The sequence below is a fragment of the Cebus imitator genome, unplaced genomic scaffold (assembly GCF_001604975.1).
Source record: "Cebus imitator isolate Cc_AM_T3 unplaced genomic scaffold, Cebus_imitator-1.0 Scaffold179, whole genome shotgun sequence".
In the NCBI taxonomy this organism is placed as follows: Eukaryota; Metazoa; Chordata; class Mammalia; order Primates; family Cebidae; genus Cebus; species Cebus imitator.
In genome coordinates, this window is record NW_016107494.1 from 406,298 (window position 1) to 426,778 (window position 20,481).

Sequence of the window (20,481 nt, forward strand, 5' to 3'; positions counted from 1 at the left end):
AGTTGGGACACTCTTACAAACTTCAGTATTCTAGCCTGTATAATAAATGTCCATATGCAATTCATGTATACTCTGTGAAAGTTGGATGAGGAAATAATTGTAAAAGCGCTGGACTAAGTCACACAATTTACCATGACTGAAGGAAGGTAACTGAAGGTTGGTGAGAAGTCCTTATGCATGCATATAAACTGCCCAGTAGAGTATGTCACAGTATGTATTTGAAAATTGAATCAATAAATCAGCTTGTACCATCTCTGGAATTTCAGATAAGGCAAATTGTTCAGGATGGTGTGGGAAAATCAGACCTTCAACTCTGTCTTCATCCTGCTGGGAATCTTTGAACACAGCCCCACCCACACCTTCCTTTTTTCTCTGGTCCTGGGCATCTTCACAGCGGCCTTCACGGAAAATATTGCCATGGTTCTCCTCATCTACTTAGACAAACAGCTCCACACCCCCATGTACTTCCTCCTCAGTCAGCTGTCCCTCATGGACCTCATGCTCATCTGCACCACTCTACCCAAGATGGCCTTTAACTACTTGTCTGGGAAGAAATCTATCTCTCTGGCAGGTTGTGGAACTCAGATATTCTTCTATGTGTCCCTGCTTGGAGCTGAATGTTTCTTGTTGGCTGTCATGGCTTACGACCGCTATGTGGCTATATGTCACCCTCTTCGATACACCATCCTCATGAATCAGAAACTCTGCGTCTTCATGACTGTTGCTTCCTGGACCTTGGGGTCTGTTGACGGCATTATAGTGCTTGTAGCTGTCCTGTCATTTTCTTACTGCAGATCTCTGGAAATTCATCACTTTTTCTGTGACGTTGCTGCCCTTTTACCTCTATCCTGCACAGAAACATCTGCATTTGAAAAACTACTTTTTGTTTGTTGTGTGGTAATGCTGATCTTTCCAGTTTCAGTTATCATACTATCCTATTCCCGTGTCCTTCGAACCGTCATCCACATGGGCTCTGGGGAAAGTCGCCGCAAAGCCTTCACTACCTGCTCCTCCCACCTGTCTGTGGTCGGACTCTACTATGGCGCTGCTATGTTCATGTACATGAGACCAGCTTGTAAACATGCACCAGACCAGGACAAGATGGTGTCGGCCTTCTACACTATTCTCACCCCTATGCTGAACCCTCTCATTTACAGTATCCGCAACAAAGAGGTGTTCAGGGCACTACAGAAGGTACTGAAGAAAAGGAAGTTAATATGACTTTACCAGAATCCTTTCGAGTGCCCACTGTGGTCAGCACTTATTCAAAGAAACTGGAATCTCTTACATTATTCTATTTCTGATAATGTATATTAATATTTTTCTACCTCTTTTCCAATTTATCTATTTAGTATATTATTACATATACATAATTTGTAAACTAAGCTAGATTTGGACATTAGTGTAAGTGGCTTAATCCCTGTGAATGTCAGTTATATTATTAGTAGTCATCCAGGAGTGGTACTTGATTTTGGGATGCTTACTTTTGAAGCCAGGTATAAGTCTGAAATTCATTTGCTGTATCAGAGAGCAAAGGTTGGAATTGATCTTCTGTTTTTGGAGAGATGCTTCTTTGCTCACAAATTAATTACCTATTAGTACTTGTTTTTAGTTTTACCAATCCTCAAACCCAAGAATGACTATTTTAATACTGATTCTTCTTTACTTGATCCCCAAGCATTTAAAAGTGGGGAGTTAGTGTCAGCACTTTCTTCAATGAAGTTTTATGTCTACATAAAATATTTCCTAGAAACGCATATATACATACACATATATATGTATGCTCTTTATATTAATAAAACTAAATATTTTAATGAATTCACATAAAATATCTATTTGGTTTGGCTGCACAATGTACATCTGTATCAAGTCTACTTTTATTACTTACTAATCCTTATATTAACAACCAGAATCTGAAGGCAGATCAAGATGGTGGAACAGAAGCCTCCACTGAGTTCACGTATCTGATTTTGACTTTATTTCACTGAAGAGGCACTGAAAAGACAGAAAAAACAACTTAAAGAGACAATGCCACCCTCCTTCACCACTGACAGCAACAACATGGTGCTAAGAGTGTCTCTGGGCTGTGCGGAGGGAGAACACAGCAATTGTGAGGCATTTCTGTCCTGTTAGAGCAGAAAGGAAAACCAGATAAAATTCAGCTGATGCCTGGCCACAGACAGAGCATTTAAACCAGCCCTAGTCAGAGGGGAATTATTGATCCCAGAGGTCAAAACTTGAGTTTCCACAAATCTTGACACGAGAGCTAAAATGCTCTGAGACTGTAAGCAAACTTAAAAGGCCGTCTACACCATAAGTACTGCAACTCTTAGGTGAGTCCTAGTGCTGAACTGGGCGCACAGATAGTGGACTGTGGGTGGGGGGCACATGAACTACTGAGACACCAGCTAGGGCAACTAAGGTTGTGCTGACATTGCCCTTGCCTAACCTCAGGCTGCACAGCTCGTGGCTCCAAAAGAGTTCTTCTATGTGAGAAGAGGAAAGAGTGGAGAGGACTTTGTTTTGCATCTTGGATACCAGCTCAGCCACAGCAAGATAATGCACTGGTCAAAGCTGTGAGGCCCTTATTCCAGGTACTCCCTCCCAGACGACATTTCTATACACACCCTGGGCAAGAAGAGAACCCATTTCCTTGGAGGAAAGAAGCCAGTAATGCTAGCATTTATTGCCTGCTAACTGAAGAGCCCTTGGGCCCTGCCTGAGTAACCATCAGTGATATCCAGGCACTGCATTGAGGGCCTTGGAAAAGACTCTGCTGGCTTCAAGTGAGACTCAGGACATTTCCAGCTGTAGTGGTGGCAGGTCAAACCTCTGCCTGCTTGAGAAAAACAAAGGAAAAAGAAAAGGGGCTTTCTCTCGCACTTTAGGTAACAGCTCAGCCACAGGGGTGGGAGTTCACCAGGCAGTCCCTTGAGGTTCCTGATTCCAGGGAATTACTCTTTGATGGCATTTCTGGACCCACCCTGGGCCAGAGGGGAGCCCACTGCCCTGAAGGGTTAGTCCCAGGCAAAACAGCATTCACTGCACGCTGACTGAGAGCCCTTGGGCCTAAGGGAATATCAGCAGTAACCTGGAAGGTGCTGGTGACCATGAGATGAGGTTCCTCTGCATATGGAAAGGGAAGGAGAAAGTGGGAAAAACTGCTTCTTGCGGCTTGAATGCCAACTTAAGTAGACTTCTAAGGTTTCTGACTCCAGTCCCTGGCTCCTAGATGGCACCCCTTGACACGCCTGTGGCCAGAGGGAACTTGTGGCCTTGAAGGGAGCAACTCATCCTACAAAGGTGCTATTACCCTAACACCAAAACCAAACTAGGACACACACACACACACACACACACACACACACACAGAGAGAGAGAGAGAGAGAGAGACAGAGAGAGACAGAGAGAGACAGAGAGAGACAGAGAGAATTACAGCCCCATACTCCTAATAAATATTGATGCAAAAATCCTTAACTAGCAAATCGAATTCATATGTAACAGGTCATTATCCTAAGTGAGATAATCCAGGCACAGAAAGACAAACATTGCGTGTTCTCATTTATTTGTGGGATCTAAAAATCAAAACAATTGAACTCATGGACATTGAAAGTAGAATGATGGTTACCCGAGGCTGGGAAGGTTAGTGGAGGGGGAAGACAGATGGAGATGGCAGATGGGTACAAAGAAACGCAGTTAGAAAGAATGAATGAGATCTGGCTTTGATAGCACAACAGAGTGACTTATAGTCAATAATTTTATTGTCCTTTTTTTTTATTGTACTTTGGATTCTGGGGTACATGTGCAGATCATGCAGGATTGTTGCATAGGTACATACATGGCAAGGTGGTTTGCTGCCTCCATCCCCCTGTTACCTCTGTCTGGCATTTCTCCCCATGTTATCCCTCCCCATCCTCCCCACCCACTGCTGTCCCTCTCTTAGCTCCCCACCCCACAACAGACCCTAGTATGTGATGCTCCCCTCCCTGTGTCCATGTGTTCTCATTGTTCAACACCGGCCTATGAGTAAGAACATGTAGTGTTTTTCTGTTCTTGTGTCAGTTTGTTGGGGATAATGGTTTCCAGATTCATCCATGTCCCTAGAAAGGACAATTTATTGTGTGATATTGTGCCAGAATTGCTAGCCTTTGCTTTAGTTATTTAGTAATAACTAAAATAAGCAGCCCAGGATAACTAAGATCTGTGTGTAAACAAATGCTTATCTTGACTTCTGTAAACCACTGAAGTGACAAACAGAATGACAAAAGTCCCCTGGCCCTTGGAATGTCCGAAACCTTTTCATCCCCATCCCTGCTCCTCACCCCCACTCCCAAGGTGGTTTTTCGGGTATAAAAAGCCTTGGCACCCTCCTTTTGACGCCACAGGTTGGAGAGACGTGAGTCCTCTGTGGTCACCGGCATAATAAATGACCCTGCAATCTGGCATACTTTTGTCTTGGTGCTAGCTTTCTACGCTCGATCCAATACAACAATTGTACATTTTTAAATAACTGAAAGAATATAATTGAATTGTTTATAACACAAAGGATAAATGCTTGAAGGGATGGATGCCCCATTTTCCATGATGTGAATAGTGTGCACTACATGTCTTTATTAAAACATCTCATGTGCCCCATTAAAATAAATGCAAACTATGTATGCACAAAATTTAAAAATAAATTTTTAAAATGTGGCCAGGTGCAGTGGCTCACACCTGTAATCTCAGCACTTTGGGAGGCTGCAGCAGGCAAATTGCTTCAGCTCAAGTGTTTGAGACTAGCCTGAGCAACATGGCAAAACCCTGTTTCTTCTAATAATACAAAAATTAACTGGTGTGATGGCATGTCTGGGGTTCCAGCTACTTGGGAGCCTGACGTGGGAGGATCCCCTGAGCACTGGTAGCCGAGTCTGTGTCAAGCCCTGATTGTGCTACCACACTTCAACCTGGCAACAGAGCAAGATCCTCTCTCAAAAAAAAAGAAATTTTTAAAAATTTTAATGAAAAAATTAATGTAATGACTACTAGTATAACTAAGAACATTTGAAATTCTTGTAATGACTTCCTTACAGAGTTGGCCGTTGTAATATCATGTATCATCACGTTCAGCCTTGGACTGTGAAGTGTGTTATCATCGTGAGGAAAGTCGAGTGGAAGTCTCTGAAGCTGCTCTCGCAAGCTGAGACATTAAATCAAAAACAATGCTGTAACACAAGCAGGATGGTGGAAATCAGGGGAACTCTTAAAGGTCTGAAAGCGTATGTTCAGTATGGTAGCCAGTAGCTAGGTATGATTACTGAGAACTTGAAATATTGCAAAGGTAGCTGATGAACTAATTTTTTAAGTTTATTTTATTATAACTAATTGAAAATTAAAAACGGAAGTGCCATAAGCTATTTTTGCATTAAGAGCAACTTTATTGTTTTATTAATGATGCATTTTACTTTAACAGTTACATCAATAAGCATTGGTATTGGTTAGCGTTCTCCCGAGGATAGAGCTAATGGATATATGTATACATGACAGGGAATCTATTAGGGAGAATTGTCTCACATAATTACAAGGCGAAGTCCCACGATAGGCCGTCTGCAAGTTGGGGAAGACAGAAGCTTGTAGTGGCTCAGTCATAATCCGAAAGTGTCAAAACCAGGGAAGACCAGAGTGCAGTCTCCAGCCTGTGGCTGGAGACCCTACAGTCTCGGGCAAACCACTGGTGCAAGTCCCAGAGCACGAAGGCCAAAGAACCTGAAGTCTGATGTCCAAGGGCGGGAGGAGTGGAAGGAGGCATCCAGCACAGGAAATAGAAGGAAACCAGAAGGCCATACCCTCACAGATACTTCCAGAAACAGCTGTCTACGCATCTTTCAATCCAACCAGGTTGACACCTATTATCAACCATCCCAGTATTATTGTTACATTTAGTCTACATGTAAGTAGGGTCGTTTCTAGTATTAATCAAGTCAGCACAGCAGGGAGACAGGGCTCTGAATGACCTTGGCTAACCAAGGTCTTCCCCCTTTTGCATGCAGTTCTCAGATAATGCACCAAGAACACAACATTCTCAGACAAATAGGAAGTAAGAGTCTGGGCCTTGTCCTCATCCCTCCTAGAATCTGATATCCTGCAACATTTCAGCCCACTGAGTCGAGAGGTAGCAGGGATGAAAGCCAGAGCAGAGGATTTCTGGGGTCTTTTAGCTGAGAAGTGGGGTGCACAAAGACAAGACTCCATTTGCCTTGGAAGGTGATTTGAGCCTTAGGGGACCAGCGAGCAGTGGAACCTCGGTTTCTCTTGATTCTTGCTGCCTGTCTGTGAGTAATCAGGTACCTTGCCTGACTTGTGTGAATGCCTATCTGCCACATTCAAATGCTGGCAGTTGGGTTTGCATAGAGCCTCTAGAAGCTAGGCCTGTGCAAGACCTCTTGCCATTTCTTGGAGCCTTTTGGTGTTTAGAGGCCTCACTGATTGGTAACTAGTGCAGTGTTTCCGCTTTGTAAGCACCAATGGATTGATTCAATTGAATTTTTTATACTCACTACTGTAATGTTCATCATAATTATTATTTACATTGACATACTTTTTAAGTATAGCATAATCAAATGTTTTCTAATTTAAAAATGTGCTGGCAAAGTTTAAAAATTAAATGTTAATTTTATCCTTCAAAAATAATTTCTGTTAAATATGAAAAGTAGTTTTTACCATAGCAAATGTTGCCCTAGCTTCGTCAAGTCAAAAATTTAGATTTATTGGGATTTTAAAACAAGATAACAATATGTCCCTAAGTGTTTCATTCCCCTTTTAATATATACTGGAAATGTTTATGCTCAGTTTTGGAAGCAGAATCTATGTGTCGTGGGTACAGTTATTAAATTTATTCCATTTATACTTGTAAATGCTGATTCTTCACCAATGAATTCAATTTTATTAATTCAATTAATTAAATTTTATAATACAAAACAGTGAATTTAATGACATATCTTTTGCCAGTCAGTATTCACTGGTTGAGACAGAAAGAGTTTTACAAAGATTTACTGCAGTTTTACTCCCACTCAAGATCTTCTTTTTTTTTTTTTTTTTGAGACAGAGACTTACTCTGTGGCCCAGGCTGGAATGCAGTGGTACGATCTTGGCTCACTGAAACCTCCACCTCCCAGGTTCAAGCGATTCTCCTGCCTCAGCCTTCTGAGTAGCTGGGACTGCAGGGGTGTGCCATCACGACGGGATAATTTTTTGTATTTTTAGTAGAGGCCGGGTTTTACCATGTTAGACAGGATGGTCTTGATCTCCTGACCTCGTGACCTGCCTGCCTTGGCCTCCCAAAGATCTTCTTTAATCAAAATATATAGCAAACATTTCAGTAATCATGATAACAAATAGCAGTACGATTTATATTTTATCAGCAACATTACACCTTATGTGAAACTGGTAAATACAAAACAACCAGGAAAGAAGGACTTATCTGTGATCTACTTAGAGAGGTGTGAAAGTTGAGGTTGAAATGAAAACATTTTATGATATGAATCAATAATGATTTTGCACATTTTATTATTTTACACATAATATTCAGAAAAAATAATTTTAACATGCAATTATGTAAATTGCAAAATCTACAAGAAGCATTTGAAAATACTGTTTATATTGATGAATTTAAAGTTACTTTTCAATTTATATGTTAAATTATTGAATTTGATGTTAGTAATAAAGAGTTGAAAGAAGTTATATTGTTTACTCAATTTAGTGATGAAAAATCTTTTGAGTATATTTGGCACATTGTGCATACATGAATCTAAGTTTTCGTTCTTCTTTTTTTGTGAATCCAAGTTTTCAACTAAATTTCATTAAATTTAAATGCAGACCAAGTATTTTTGAAAAAAAATTGTCTGAATTATGAGCTGCAAATGTAAAATAAATGCTTTATTTTAAAGACTTTAGAGGTAAAATGTAAACTATATCATTATTAATTTTTAAGGTTGATTACCTGTTGAAACAATGTTTTGAATATGTTAGTTTGATTATTATTAAAATTAATTTGATTTTTAGTGTTGAAGTTTGGCCCATAATCCAGTAGTTGGCGCTAAAAGTAACGCCTGTAGAGAGGCTCTTACTTCCCCATTTGGCAGTTTATTTCCTGGTATTCACAGGCCAGCTGTGCGGTGGAGGTTGAGAGACATGACCTCTTACCAGGACCACTCCTGAGCCTTGGAGGAGGCCCCTCCAATTACTCGCACCTTGCCTGCATTTCTTTTTTTTTTCCCATTTATTTATTTTATTGCATTTTAGGTTTTGGGGTACATGTGAAGAACATGCAAAATTGTTGCATAGGTACACACGTGGCAGTGTGATTTGCTGCCTTCCTCCCCATCACCTACATCTGGCATCTCTCCCCTTGCTATCTCTCCCCAGCTCCCCACCCCCCACTGTCCCTCCCCTATTTCCCCCCAACTGACCCCAGTGTGTAGTGCTCCCCTCCCTGTGTCCATGTGTTCTCATTGTTCAACACCTGCCTATGAGTGAATACATGCAGTGTTTGATCTTCTGCAATTCTGTCAGTTTGCTGAGAATGATGGTTTCCAGGTTCATCCATGTCCCTACAAAGGACACAAACTCATCGTTTTTGATGGCTGCATAATATTCCATGGTGTATATGTGCCACATTTTCCCTGTCCAGTCTATCATCGATGGGCATTTGGGTTGGTTCCAGGACTTTGCTATTGTAAACAGTGCTGCAATGAATATTCGTGTGCACGTGTCCTTATAGTAGAACGATTTATAATCCTTTGGATATATACCCAGTAATGGGATTGCTGGGTCAAATGGAATTTCTATTTCTAGGTCCTTGAGGAATCGCCACACTGTCTTCCACAATGGTTGAACTAATTTACACTCCCACCAACAGTGTAAAAGTGTTCCTATTTCTCCACATCTTCTCCAGCATCTGTTATCTCCAGATTTTTTAATGATCGCCATTCTGACTGGCGTGAGATGGTATCTCAATTCTGGACTACAGGCTCCTTCAGGCAGAGGCCACAGCAGGGAGTCTACCTTTCAGCATATACAAAAGTTGACTCAAGAAGAGTTAAAGACTTAAATGTAAGAAAATCCTAGAAAAAAACTTCGCAAATGCCATTCTTGACATCAGACTTGGCAAATAATTTTTGGCTAAATTCCCAAAAACATTTGCAACAAAATTTGACAATTTAGATTTAATTAAATTAAAGAGCTTCTTCACAGCAAAAGAAATTGTCAGCAGAGTAAACAGACAATCTACAGAATGGGAGAAGATATTAGCAAACTGTGCATCCAACAAAGGTCTAACATTCAGATTGTATAAGGAACTTAAGTCAACAAGCAAAACACAAACAACCCCATTAAAAAAGTGGGCAAAGCACATGACCAGACATTTCTCACAAGAAGGCCATACAAGCATCCACAAACATATGAAAAAATGGTCATCATCATTAATTATCAGAGAAATGCAAATCAAAACCTCAATGAGAGACCGTCTCATACCAGTCGTCAGAATGACAATCAAGCCAAATGATAACAAATACTGGTGAAGCTGTGGAGAAAAGGAACACTTAGACACTGTTGGTGAGAATGTAAATTACAGTTCAGCCACTGTGGAAAGCAGTTTGGAGAGTTCTTAAAGAACTTAAAACAGAGCTACTATTTGACCCAGGAATGCTATTAGTGAGTACACATCCAAAAGAAAATAAATCGTTCTACCAAAAAGACATAATTGTACTCATATGTTTATTGCAGTGCTAGTCACAATAGCAAAGAATCAACCTAAGTGCCGATCAGTGCTGGATGGGATAAACAAAATGTATCACGTATGCACCATGGAGTACTACGTAGCCACAAAAAGAACAAAATCATGTCCTTTCCAGCCACATGGATGCAACTGAAGGCCATCATTCAGTAAATTAATGCAGTAACCAAAACCGAACACTGGATGCTCTCACTTATAAGTGGGATCTAACTTTGGGTACTCAAGGATGTAAAGATGGGAAAATTAGACACTATAGACTACCAAATGGGGAAGGAAGAGAGGGGAGTGTGGTTTGCAAAACTACCTATTGGATACTATGCTCACCACCTGGGTGATGGGCTCTATATCCCAAACCTCAGCATGATCCCATATACCCATGTAACAAACATGCACAAGTACCCCCTGTATGTAAAATATGAAATCATTTAAAATAGTAATTTAACATTTGATTTTAAATTTAAAAAGTGTGGTCATTAGTATATTTTAAAATTACTTAGGTGGCATGTTATATTTCTTTTGAAGTATGTTTATCTAGGTGATTAAGAGATGGTGATTTCCATTGTGTTTCTGTTAATTTATTACTTTAACCTCTTCAAAACCCACATAATTTCTGAAACTTCACTAAGTAGAAGTTCCTATGTTAGGCTCAGTATCTTTTCTACAGCAAATTAAGATGGTCTTATGCACCTACTATTGATTTGGTAAATGAGCTCTTTTCTGTCACTATCAGGAAAGAATATCTAAAACAACTCCCATTCACAAGGATCAGACATCCTCTACTTATGATACCTAGGTCTCTGCTTATTCACTTGTCCTCTGTCATGATGTAAGTGAAAGAAATCCAAGCTACCTGGACATGCCACAGGAAAAAAATAACATACTAAATTTAGATGATAATATGCTAATTGGACTGAGTGAATAAGAAATAGCTAGCACATTGGAAACATTGTAATACATTTGTTATCCCATTGTGGAAGATATGCCCCAATATCAGCCACCTTCCACAAAAATAAAGATTGTAGAAAGTGGCATGCCACCTGAGGCTTCATGGGATATCCAAAGTAAAGGAAAGATTACTGTATCTTACCCTCTCATCAAAAGACAGATACATGATAGATAGATAGATAGATAGATAGATAGATAGATAGATAGATAGATAATAACAGTTGGTATACCTTTTTGGGTTTTGAAGGCAGCATATTCCACATCTGGTAAATTATTTTTATCTATATAGTGGGTTACACAAAAAGATACTGATTTTGATTAACTTGATTAACAGAAAGAGGATTCATTGCAATCCAGGATGCAGTGCAAGCAACTCTGAAACTTGGACCATGCAGTCGTTAGAAACTATAGTATTATAGATATTATTATGGGGAAATGATGTTGTGTGGCATTTATTGTATGTTCCCATGGGGTAATTTCAAATAAAATCACTAAAATTTGGGACTAAAATCATGCTAATCACATTAAAAACTTTAGACCTTTTCATTTTTCATTTTTACTTTTTGTGAGTACAGAGTAGGTGTATATATTTATTAGGTATGTGAGATATTCTGATACATGCATGCAATGCATAATAATCACACCAGATAAATGCAGTATCCATCATCTCAAGCATTTGTCCTTTATGATTCAAATAATCCAATTATACTTTCAGTTATTTTTAAAGGTACAATTATCATTGGCTATAGTCACCCTGTTGTGCTATTAAATACTAAGATATTCATGCTTTCCAACTATAGTTTGCACCCATTAACCATCCCCACGTATTCTCCCTGATCCCCACCCCCGCTACCCTTCTCAGCCTCTGGTAACCATCCTTCTACTCTCTATCTCCATGAGCTCAATCGTTTTAATTTTTAACTCCCACCAGTAAGAGAGATCGTTTGAAGTCTGTCTCTCTGCACCTGGCTTATTTCATTTAATATAATAAGCTCCAGTTCCATCCATGTTGTTGCAAATGACAGGATCTCATTATTTTTTATGGCTGGATAATACTTCATCATGTATATGTACCACATTTTCTTTATCCATTCTTCTGTTGGTAGACAGTTGGCTTGCAAATCTTAGTTATTGTCAATACTGCTGCAATAAACATGGAGTGCAGAAATCTCTTCAATGTACTGATTCCCTTTCTTTTGGATGCATGCCTAGCAGTAGAAGTACTGGATCATATGGTAACTATTTTTAGTTTTTTTGAGAAACCTCCAAACTCTACTTTATAGTGGTTGTATTACTTTACATTCCTACCAATACTGTAGGAGAGTTCCTTTTTCTCCACATCCTGGCATAATTTGTTACTGCTTGTCTTTTGTATAAATGTCATTTTAGCTGGGTGAGATGATATCTCACTATAGTTTTAACTTACATTTCTCCTATGATCAACATGTTGAGCAACTTTTCATATACTCATTTGTCATTTGTATGTCTTCTTTTGAGAAATGTCTATTTAAATCTTTGGCCCACTTATAAATTGGATTAATACATTTTTTTTTCCTGTAGAGTTGTTTGAGTTCCTTATATATTCTGGTTATTAATCCCTTGTCAGATGAGCAATTTGCAAGTTATTTTTTCTTTCATTCTATGGGTTGTCTCTTTGCTTTGTTTCTTCCTTTGCTATGCAGAAGCTTTTTAAATTGATGTGATTTCATTTGTTCCATTTTTTGCTCGGTTGCCTGTGCTTGTGGGACATTTCCCCAATGTGTTCTTTTAGTAGTTTTATAGTTTGAGGTCTTAGATTTAAGTTTTTAATCCCTTTTCATTTACTTTTTGTGTATAACCAGAGAGAACGGCCTAGTTTCAGCCTTCTGGATAAATTTTTTTGTTTGTTTTTTTGAGACAGATTCTGACTCTGTCACACAGGCTGGAATGCAATGGTGTGATCTCAGCTCACTGCAACCTCTGCCTCCTGGGTTCAAGCTGTTCTCATGCCTTAGCCTCCTGTGTAGCTGGGATTACAGGCATGCACCACCAAACTAAGCTAATTTTTGTATTTTTAGTAGAGACAGGGTTTTGCCATGTTGGTCAGGCTGGTCTCAAACTCCTGACCTTAAGCAATCTGCCCACATCAGCCTCCCAAATGCTGGGATTACAGGCATAAGCCACTGCACCCAGCCAGCCTTCTGCATGTGGATATCCCATTTTCCTAGCACAATTCATTGAAGATATTGTCTTTTTCCCAGTGTATGTTCTTGGTACCTTTGTTGAAAATGAGTTCACTGCATGTGCATACTTGTTTTTGGGTTCTCTATTTTGTTTATAGCTCTATGTGTCTCTTTTTATGCAAGTACCATGCTGTTTTTGTTACTGTTGCTCTTTAGTATAATTTGAAATCAGGCCATGTGGTTAAATGTAAGAAAAATTTTGTTCTTTGTTCTTGGGAGAGGTTTGGATAATCTGGGTCTTTTGTGGTTCCATATAAAATTTAAGATTTTTTTTCCATTCTTGTGAAAAATGTCATTGGTATTTTGATAGGGATTGCATTGAATATGTAGACGGTTTTGGGTTACATAAAACTTTTAACAATATTGATTATTCCATACCATGACATGAAATACCTTTTCATTTTTTGTGTCCTCTTCAATTTCTTTCATCAATGTTTTGTAGTTTTCATTGTAGAGGTTTTTTTACTTCTTTGAGTTAATTCATAGATACTTAATTTTATTTTCAGCTATTGTTAATGGGATTAATTCAGTTGTAATGTCTCCTTTTTATTTCTGATTCTACTTATTTGGGACTTCTCTCTCCTTATCAATCTACCCAAATGTTTGTAAGTTTTATCTTCTCAAAAATCCAACTTTTTATCTAATTCACCTTTTCTATTGTTTCCCTTGTTTTAATTTTATTTATTAGCTCTGATTTTTATTATTTCTTTTCTTTTATTAATTTGGGGTTTGGTTTGTTTTTTTCTTTTCTAGTTTTTTAAATTGCCTCATTAGTTAGTTATTTGAAGCATTTTCTCTTTTTTGATGTAGGTGCTTGTAGCTATAAACTTCCTTTTTAGTACTGCTTTTACTGTATCCCATAGGTTTTGGTATCTCATGTTTCCTTTGTCATTGTTTCAATAAATTTTTCAATTTGTTTCTTAATTTCTTCCTTGATGCACTAGCTATTCAGGAGTCTATTATTTAACTTTCATATTTTTGTATGGTTTCTAAATTTCCTCTTGCTATTGATTTCTACTTTTATTCCACTGGGATCAGAGAAGATGCTTGACATTATTTCATTATTTTTAATGTTTTAGTCTTGTTTTGTGACCTAACATATGGCCTATCCTTGAGAATGATCCATGTGCTAAAGAGAAGCATGTGTATTCTACAGTTGTTGAATACAATATTCTATAAATATCTGTTAGATCCATTGTCTATAGTGCAGAGTAAGTCCAAAGCTTTTTGGTTTTTCTGTGTGGAAAATCTGTCCAGTGCTGAAGGTGCGGTATTGGATTCTCCAGCTATTATTATATTGAGGTCTAACTCTCTAGCTTCACTAATATTTGTTTTGTGTACCTTTGATGCTCCAGGGTTGGGTGCATGTGTGTTTACAGTTGTTATATCCTCTTTTTTTTTAAAATGAAGGCATAATAAGGAATTATACAATTTACAATGAATTTACTTTGCATGAGACCATTAAACACTGAAATACAGAAGAGTGGGGACTTTTCACTTTCGTTTTAGTTAATTACAGTTACAGCAAATGCTCTACACAGGTTAAATGTCTAACCAAACAGGAGAGAGGAAAAAAGGCCAACAAATCAGTCAGATTTCAGCACCACTCCCAAGTCAAGGACAAAAGTAAGATCAGTATCGCCAGGCAATTTACATCCTCTTGCTGGATTGACCCCTTTATCATTATATAATGACATTCTCTGTTTCTTCTTCTGGTTTTTGTCTTGAAGTTTATTTTGTTTGGTTTAAGTATAGTTATTCCTGTTTTTGTTTGTTTGTTTCTATTAGCATAGAATATCTTTTTCCATCCTTTTACTTTCAGTTTCTGTGTATCTTTATAGGTGAAGTATGTTTCTTGTAGGCAACAGATCATGAATCTTGTTGTCGTTGTTGTTGTTGTTCATCCAACCACTCTACGTCTTTTGATTGGAGAGTTTAGTCTATTTACATCTAATATTATTATTGATAATTAAGGACTTACTCTTGCCATTTTATTATTTGTTTCCAGGTTGTTTTGTGATCTTCTTTTCCTTTTTTCCTGTCTTCCTTTTAGGTGATTTTCTCTGGTGGCATGTTTCAAATTTTTTTTGCTTTTTTTATGTGTTTCTGTTGTATGTTTTTACATTTCAAATTATTGTGAGTCTTGCAAGTAATATCTTATCCCCCATTATTTAAAACTCATGACGAACTTAACCCTGATTTCATAATCAAACAAGCAGCAAGCAAAAAGGAAACTTGCAAAAAAAAGCCTCTACACCTTAACTTCATAGCTTAACTTTTTGTTGTTTCAATTTATATCTTATTGTACTGTCTATGTCTTGAAAAGTTGTAGTTATCATTTCCGATTGCTTCATCTTTTCATCTTTCTACTTAAAATATGAGTAGTTTACAAACCACAATTACACTATTATAATAGTCTGTGTTTTTCTGAATACTTAAGTATTACCAGAGAGTTTTGGACCTTCAGATGCTTTCTTATTGCTCATTAACACCTTTTTATTTTCATGTTGAAGAACTCTCTAGCATTTCTTGTAAGACCGGTCTGGTGTTGATAAAATCCCTCAGCTTTTATTTTTTTGGGAAAGTCTTTATTTATAAGGAATTAATACAGAGAAGGGAAGGAAGTTAATAAAGTGCGTTTTATTAAGTAAGCTACAACAGAGGGCAACTGCAACCTAATGCTGTGGCTCACTTCTGAGAAAGTAAATAAAACACACACTCTTCAGAATCATTCTTGCCAGTGAGAGACGAGACAGAATTTGACTTTCACCAGAGGTTATTTGGGGGGTCCTTGACTGGTGATTTTTATTCTGTGGCACTTCTAGTCTGTGTACACATCGACAGAGTGACCCTCTATGGAGATTGAAGGGATGTGGTTGCTGCTCAGAGTGCCAGCTGGAAATTCAAGTATAATTAAAAGCCTCAATTGGCATACCAACCAACTGCAACATGGGGAGCTTTTTATGTGGGTGTCTTCATTCAAATAAGTCAATTATAAAAAAGATGTGAGATTATTGAGAAATGTGTTTACAGATGTCAGAGTAGATGACATTGTGGAAATATTGTTAATTGCATTTGTATGATAAGGTATTGGGGTTACATATAAAAGAAGAAATTATCAGTTCAAGATTATGTATAACAAAGAAGTGATAAGATGTCTAAACTTTGCTTTAAAATAATCCACAAGTGGCCAGGTGCAGTGGCTCACACCTGTAATACCAGCACGTTGGGAGGCTGAGGCAGATGGATCATGAGGTCAGGAGTTTGAGACCAGCCTGACCAACGTGGTGAAACCTGTCTTTACTAAAAATACAAAAATTAGCCCAGCGTGGTGATGCACATCTGTAATCCCAATTACTCAGGAGGCTAAGGCAGGAGAATCACTTGAACCCAGGAGGCAGAGGTAGCAGTGAGCTGAGACTGCACCACTTCACTGGACGATAGAGTGAGATTCTGTCTCAAAAAAAAAATCCACAAACATTAAATGTATGTGGATTTGTTGGGTGGATAAACATGAAACAAGATTTGTTGGATCCATGGTACTTCCTTAATTTTTTTTCTTTGATGTTGTGTTCTACTTGAAAATTTTTAAATTTTTTTGAGGAAATATGGATATTTCAGCAAAAGAAAAAAAAGGAGAGACACAGGGAGGAAGGGAGGAAGAAAGGAAGCAGAAAGAGATACCTTCCCTATGGTGCTTTCTTGCACACTTTGTTTTTCACTGTGGCTGTTCAATGGAGATGTCCCAAGGAAAATCAGGCAGAGACCCTGTCTTCCTAGATCCCTGAAGCAACACTAAGCAGCAGCACATGTCCACGCTTCCAATATTGGTACAAAAACATGAAGTAAACGTTTGAATGTAAGACATTAGACATTGTTGCGAGTCCTTGTTATTACAATTAATCTACTCCAAATAATACAATCTTTTGAACAAAAGTAAATCTACCTAATTTTAATAAAGTTCTTGAGAAAATATTATTCACAGGAAGAAATATTAAATATAATTCCTACTGAACAATGTACAACAATCAACCTCAAATGGATTAAAAACATATTGAAAACACAACAGATGTTTGTTATAAATTAGGGGCAAATATTCATGAGTACACCTCAATATCTTAAGCAAGTCATATGAAGTAATAACTAAAAAGACATCATTGACAAATTTGACCATATTAAAAATTTTAAACTTTGTTTATTGATACATACCTCAAATAGATGGAAGTTCTAGTTATACACTAAAATGAAACAGTATGCTAAATAAATATATAGCTATAATAATATTTTTTGATTCAGCTTCATATATATATAAACTGAAAAATAAGAAAAAAGACCTAAACATTTATATCACAGAAAAAAAAGAGACATATATGGCCAGGAAACTTCTGAAATAATTGTCAAGAATGGTACTTTATCCCCATTCCAGCAGAAAAAATAGAAACCTCAAACAATATCAAATGTTGTTGAGTGTGCTTATTGGCAAAACAATTTACTATTGCTGATTAGAATGAAAACTGATATTATCACTTTGGAAAAGAAATCACCACTATGTTTACATTGGACTTTTATATTCCATATAGTTCCACTATTCTATTTCTCTCTATGGAACCCAAGGAACTTCTTCAGGTATACTATGAGTCACAAAAAGGAAAATTCAGAGTTTTTATGGCAGATATATAATATTCCTGTGTCTAAATAATATGATAAATAATTGTTCTTGTATTCAAAAAATGGAATATTTTATAATATGTTTGAGTAATAAAAAATAGAATGAATCTTAATAATACCATAAAGTAAGCTCAGGAAGATTACTTGCTGCACAATAGCTTTTTAAAAAATTTATGAATTGTTTAACAATCAAAACAAAAGTTGTTTAATATCTACATTTAGATAAGATAAAGCTAAATGAATGTGAGAATGAGAGGCTGCAGACATTGGGTTTAGGATGGTGGAAATGTTGGCAGTAGAAGGAAAGAAATGGAGTAAGGGGAGGCCACATGTGGTATGTCAATTGCTATTAAGTTCTTAGATTTTATGTTGGGTGACAGGTTCAACTGTACTTTTTAGATAATCAAAATTCAACCATCACTTAAAGGATATTTAAAGAGTCTCCTGTAAGACTGGTAATTATAACACTTAGATGCCTATTTTAGTATGACTACAAATAGAATTGTGACATGATAAACTGAGTTATTTAACTAGTGTTTGAAATACAAGTTTCAAAACAAAAGTTGTGTTTTTTTTTTTTTTTTTTTATGGAGATGCCTTCCTCTTAGTGCGTGAGCCTTCCTGTGGCCACAACTATAAAAAACTGAGCTTTTCTGTAAATTTAAGCAGAAAGTACATAGAAGGAACACAGCATGTTTAAAAAAACAAAAATGCCTGTGTTTTTTCTTTAAACAAAGAGTGTTTTAAAAAAGCTCCATACGCAACCACATTGAGGACTGGATAAAAACAAACAAAAATAATGACGTTTTAAAAGGGCCTTTTGCAAATATCACATATCTCACTCATATGTGGGAACTAACAAAGCTGATCTTAGGAGGTAGAAAGTAGAGGGATAGATACCAGAGACTGGGAAGAGTATGAGTAGGAGGAGGTGAAGAGGAGTTGATTAGTGGGTACAAGCACACAGTTAAATAGAAGGAATAAGTTCTAATGTTCAATAACAGAGTACAGTGATTATACTTAAAAACAATGCATTATACATTTCAAAATAGCTAGAAGAGAGAACTTGCAATACTTCCAAACCCTAGAAATGATACTCAAGGTGACAGACATCCCAAATATCCTGACTTTATCAGTATACATTCTATGCATGTAACAGAATATCATATGTATCCCATAAGTGTGTACAAATATTTGTATCAATAAAAGATAACACAAAATAAAAATAAATAAAATAAAAATATACACATTGATCACTGTGTATATTTCCTTCAGGGAGACATCTAAGGGAGTGGCTTTGAAGAATCAATGTGGCAAGTTGAGTTTCTGAGTCTTTGGATCAGCATTCTCATTACTTAAACTAACCTACAATGTCTTAGCACTCTGATCCCTACCTATCATTGAAAGTAAAATATTAGTAATATACTATAGCAATAATTGGAGATTAAAAGGACCTCAGAAAAAAATGGTTTAGTACCTCTCACCCCTTTTATACAAATATAATAGATATGAATAAAATTGTTGTCTAAAAGATTATCTAATTGATTAGCATTTATAATATTCTTAAATGCTTGTACATCAAAATATTAAGAAGCAAATGTTCATCGCAGCACTGTTTACAATAGCAAAGACCTGGAACTAATCCAAATGCCCATCGATGATAGACTGGACAGAGAAAATGTGGCACATATACACCATGGAATATTATGCAGCCATCAAAAATGATGAGTTCGTGTCCTTTGTAGGGACATGGATGAACCTGGAAACCATCATTCTCAGCAAACTGACAGAAGAGCAGAAGATCAAACACCACATGTTCTCACTCATAGGCGGGTGTTGGACAAAGAGAACACATGGACACAGGGAGGGGAGCACTACACACTGGGGTCTGTTGGGGGGGAAATGGGGGAGGGACAGTGGGGGGTGGGGAGTTGGGGGGAGATAGCAAGGGGAGAAATGCCAGATATAGGTGAAGGGGAGGAAAGCAGCAAATCACACTGCCACGTGTGTACCTACGCAACAATCTTGCATGTTCTTCACATGTACCCCAAAACCTAAAATGCAATTAAAAAAAAGAGAGAAGCAAAGAAATATTAGAAATAATAGCATCTCAACAATTTTCTGGCTTTCAGAGGTTGCCACACAATCACTCCTAACCACTATTGGGTTTGGTGGACTTAAAATATCATATGTATATGATATATATATATATATATATTCTAAAATGTTTAGGAAAGATTCTTGAGACTTCGATTAACAAAGTTAGTACATAGAAGTTGAATGGCACTTCCACTGCCCTTAAACCTTAAAGCATTGATAAAGTCTACAAAACTTTAATTATCTTTTTTCCTTTACAACAATGGATATGGGGTTGATCACTAACAAAGACAGCCAGCCACTAATCACAGGCAACTGTGTCTCTGCTACAAGCACAGGAAAGAAGGGGCTTAACTGGAAGAAAGCTGTGCAGGGATCATTAAATCAGACTTCTGGGATTGTGATATAAAAACTTTTAATGAGTTTGGCAAAGTTGAACACCACAGAGCCTTATTAAATAGTCTCTCATTAGCAAGAGTTAAAAGTTTATTTTATTCCCTTGGAACTTGTAGCTAATTGCAGACATTCTGTTAGATGAATTGGGGGAAATTCTCAAAGATTAATAAGAACACTTTATTAGAAAACCCAAAGGAGACAAAGTTGTGTGGTTGCCATGGTGACACTTGGAGGAAATGAGTCTCATAAGAGTAATCTATCTCTATATATTTGAATATTCTAGTACTTCATGTAAGTTTCCTTTTATGTGTAACTTCACTTCATCTAAGTTTTATCTATGTTGTCGCATGAACCAGAATTTTATTCTTTTTAAGGCTACATAAT

At 37.3% G+C, this 20,481-nt stretch overlaps 1 protein-coding gene across 1 annotated transcript; it reads left to right on the top strand.

Moving 5' to 3' along the window:
* Positions 1–285: 285 nt before the first annotated feature.
* On the top strand, positions 286–1,221 carry LOC108315859 (olfactory receptor 2M4). The gene has a single exon (XM_017545435.1). The coding sequence runs from the start codon at positions 286–288 to the stop codon at positions 1,219–1,221; it is 936 nt and encodes a 311-aa protein (XP_017400924.1).
* The last annotated feature ends 19,260 nt before the right edge of the window (positions 1,222–20,481 follow it).

Excerpts from the sequence above, each read along its gene's own strand:
- LOC108315859 (XM_017545435.1), top strand. The coding sequence starts at position 286 with ATGGTGTGGGAAAATCAGACCTTCAACTCTGTCTTCATCCTGCTGGGA.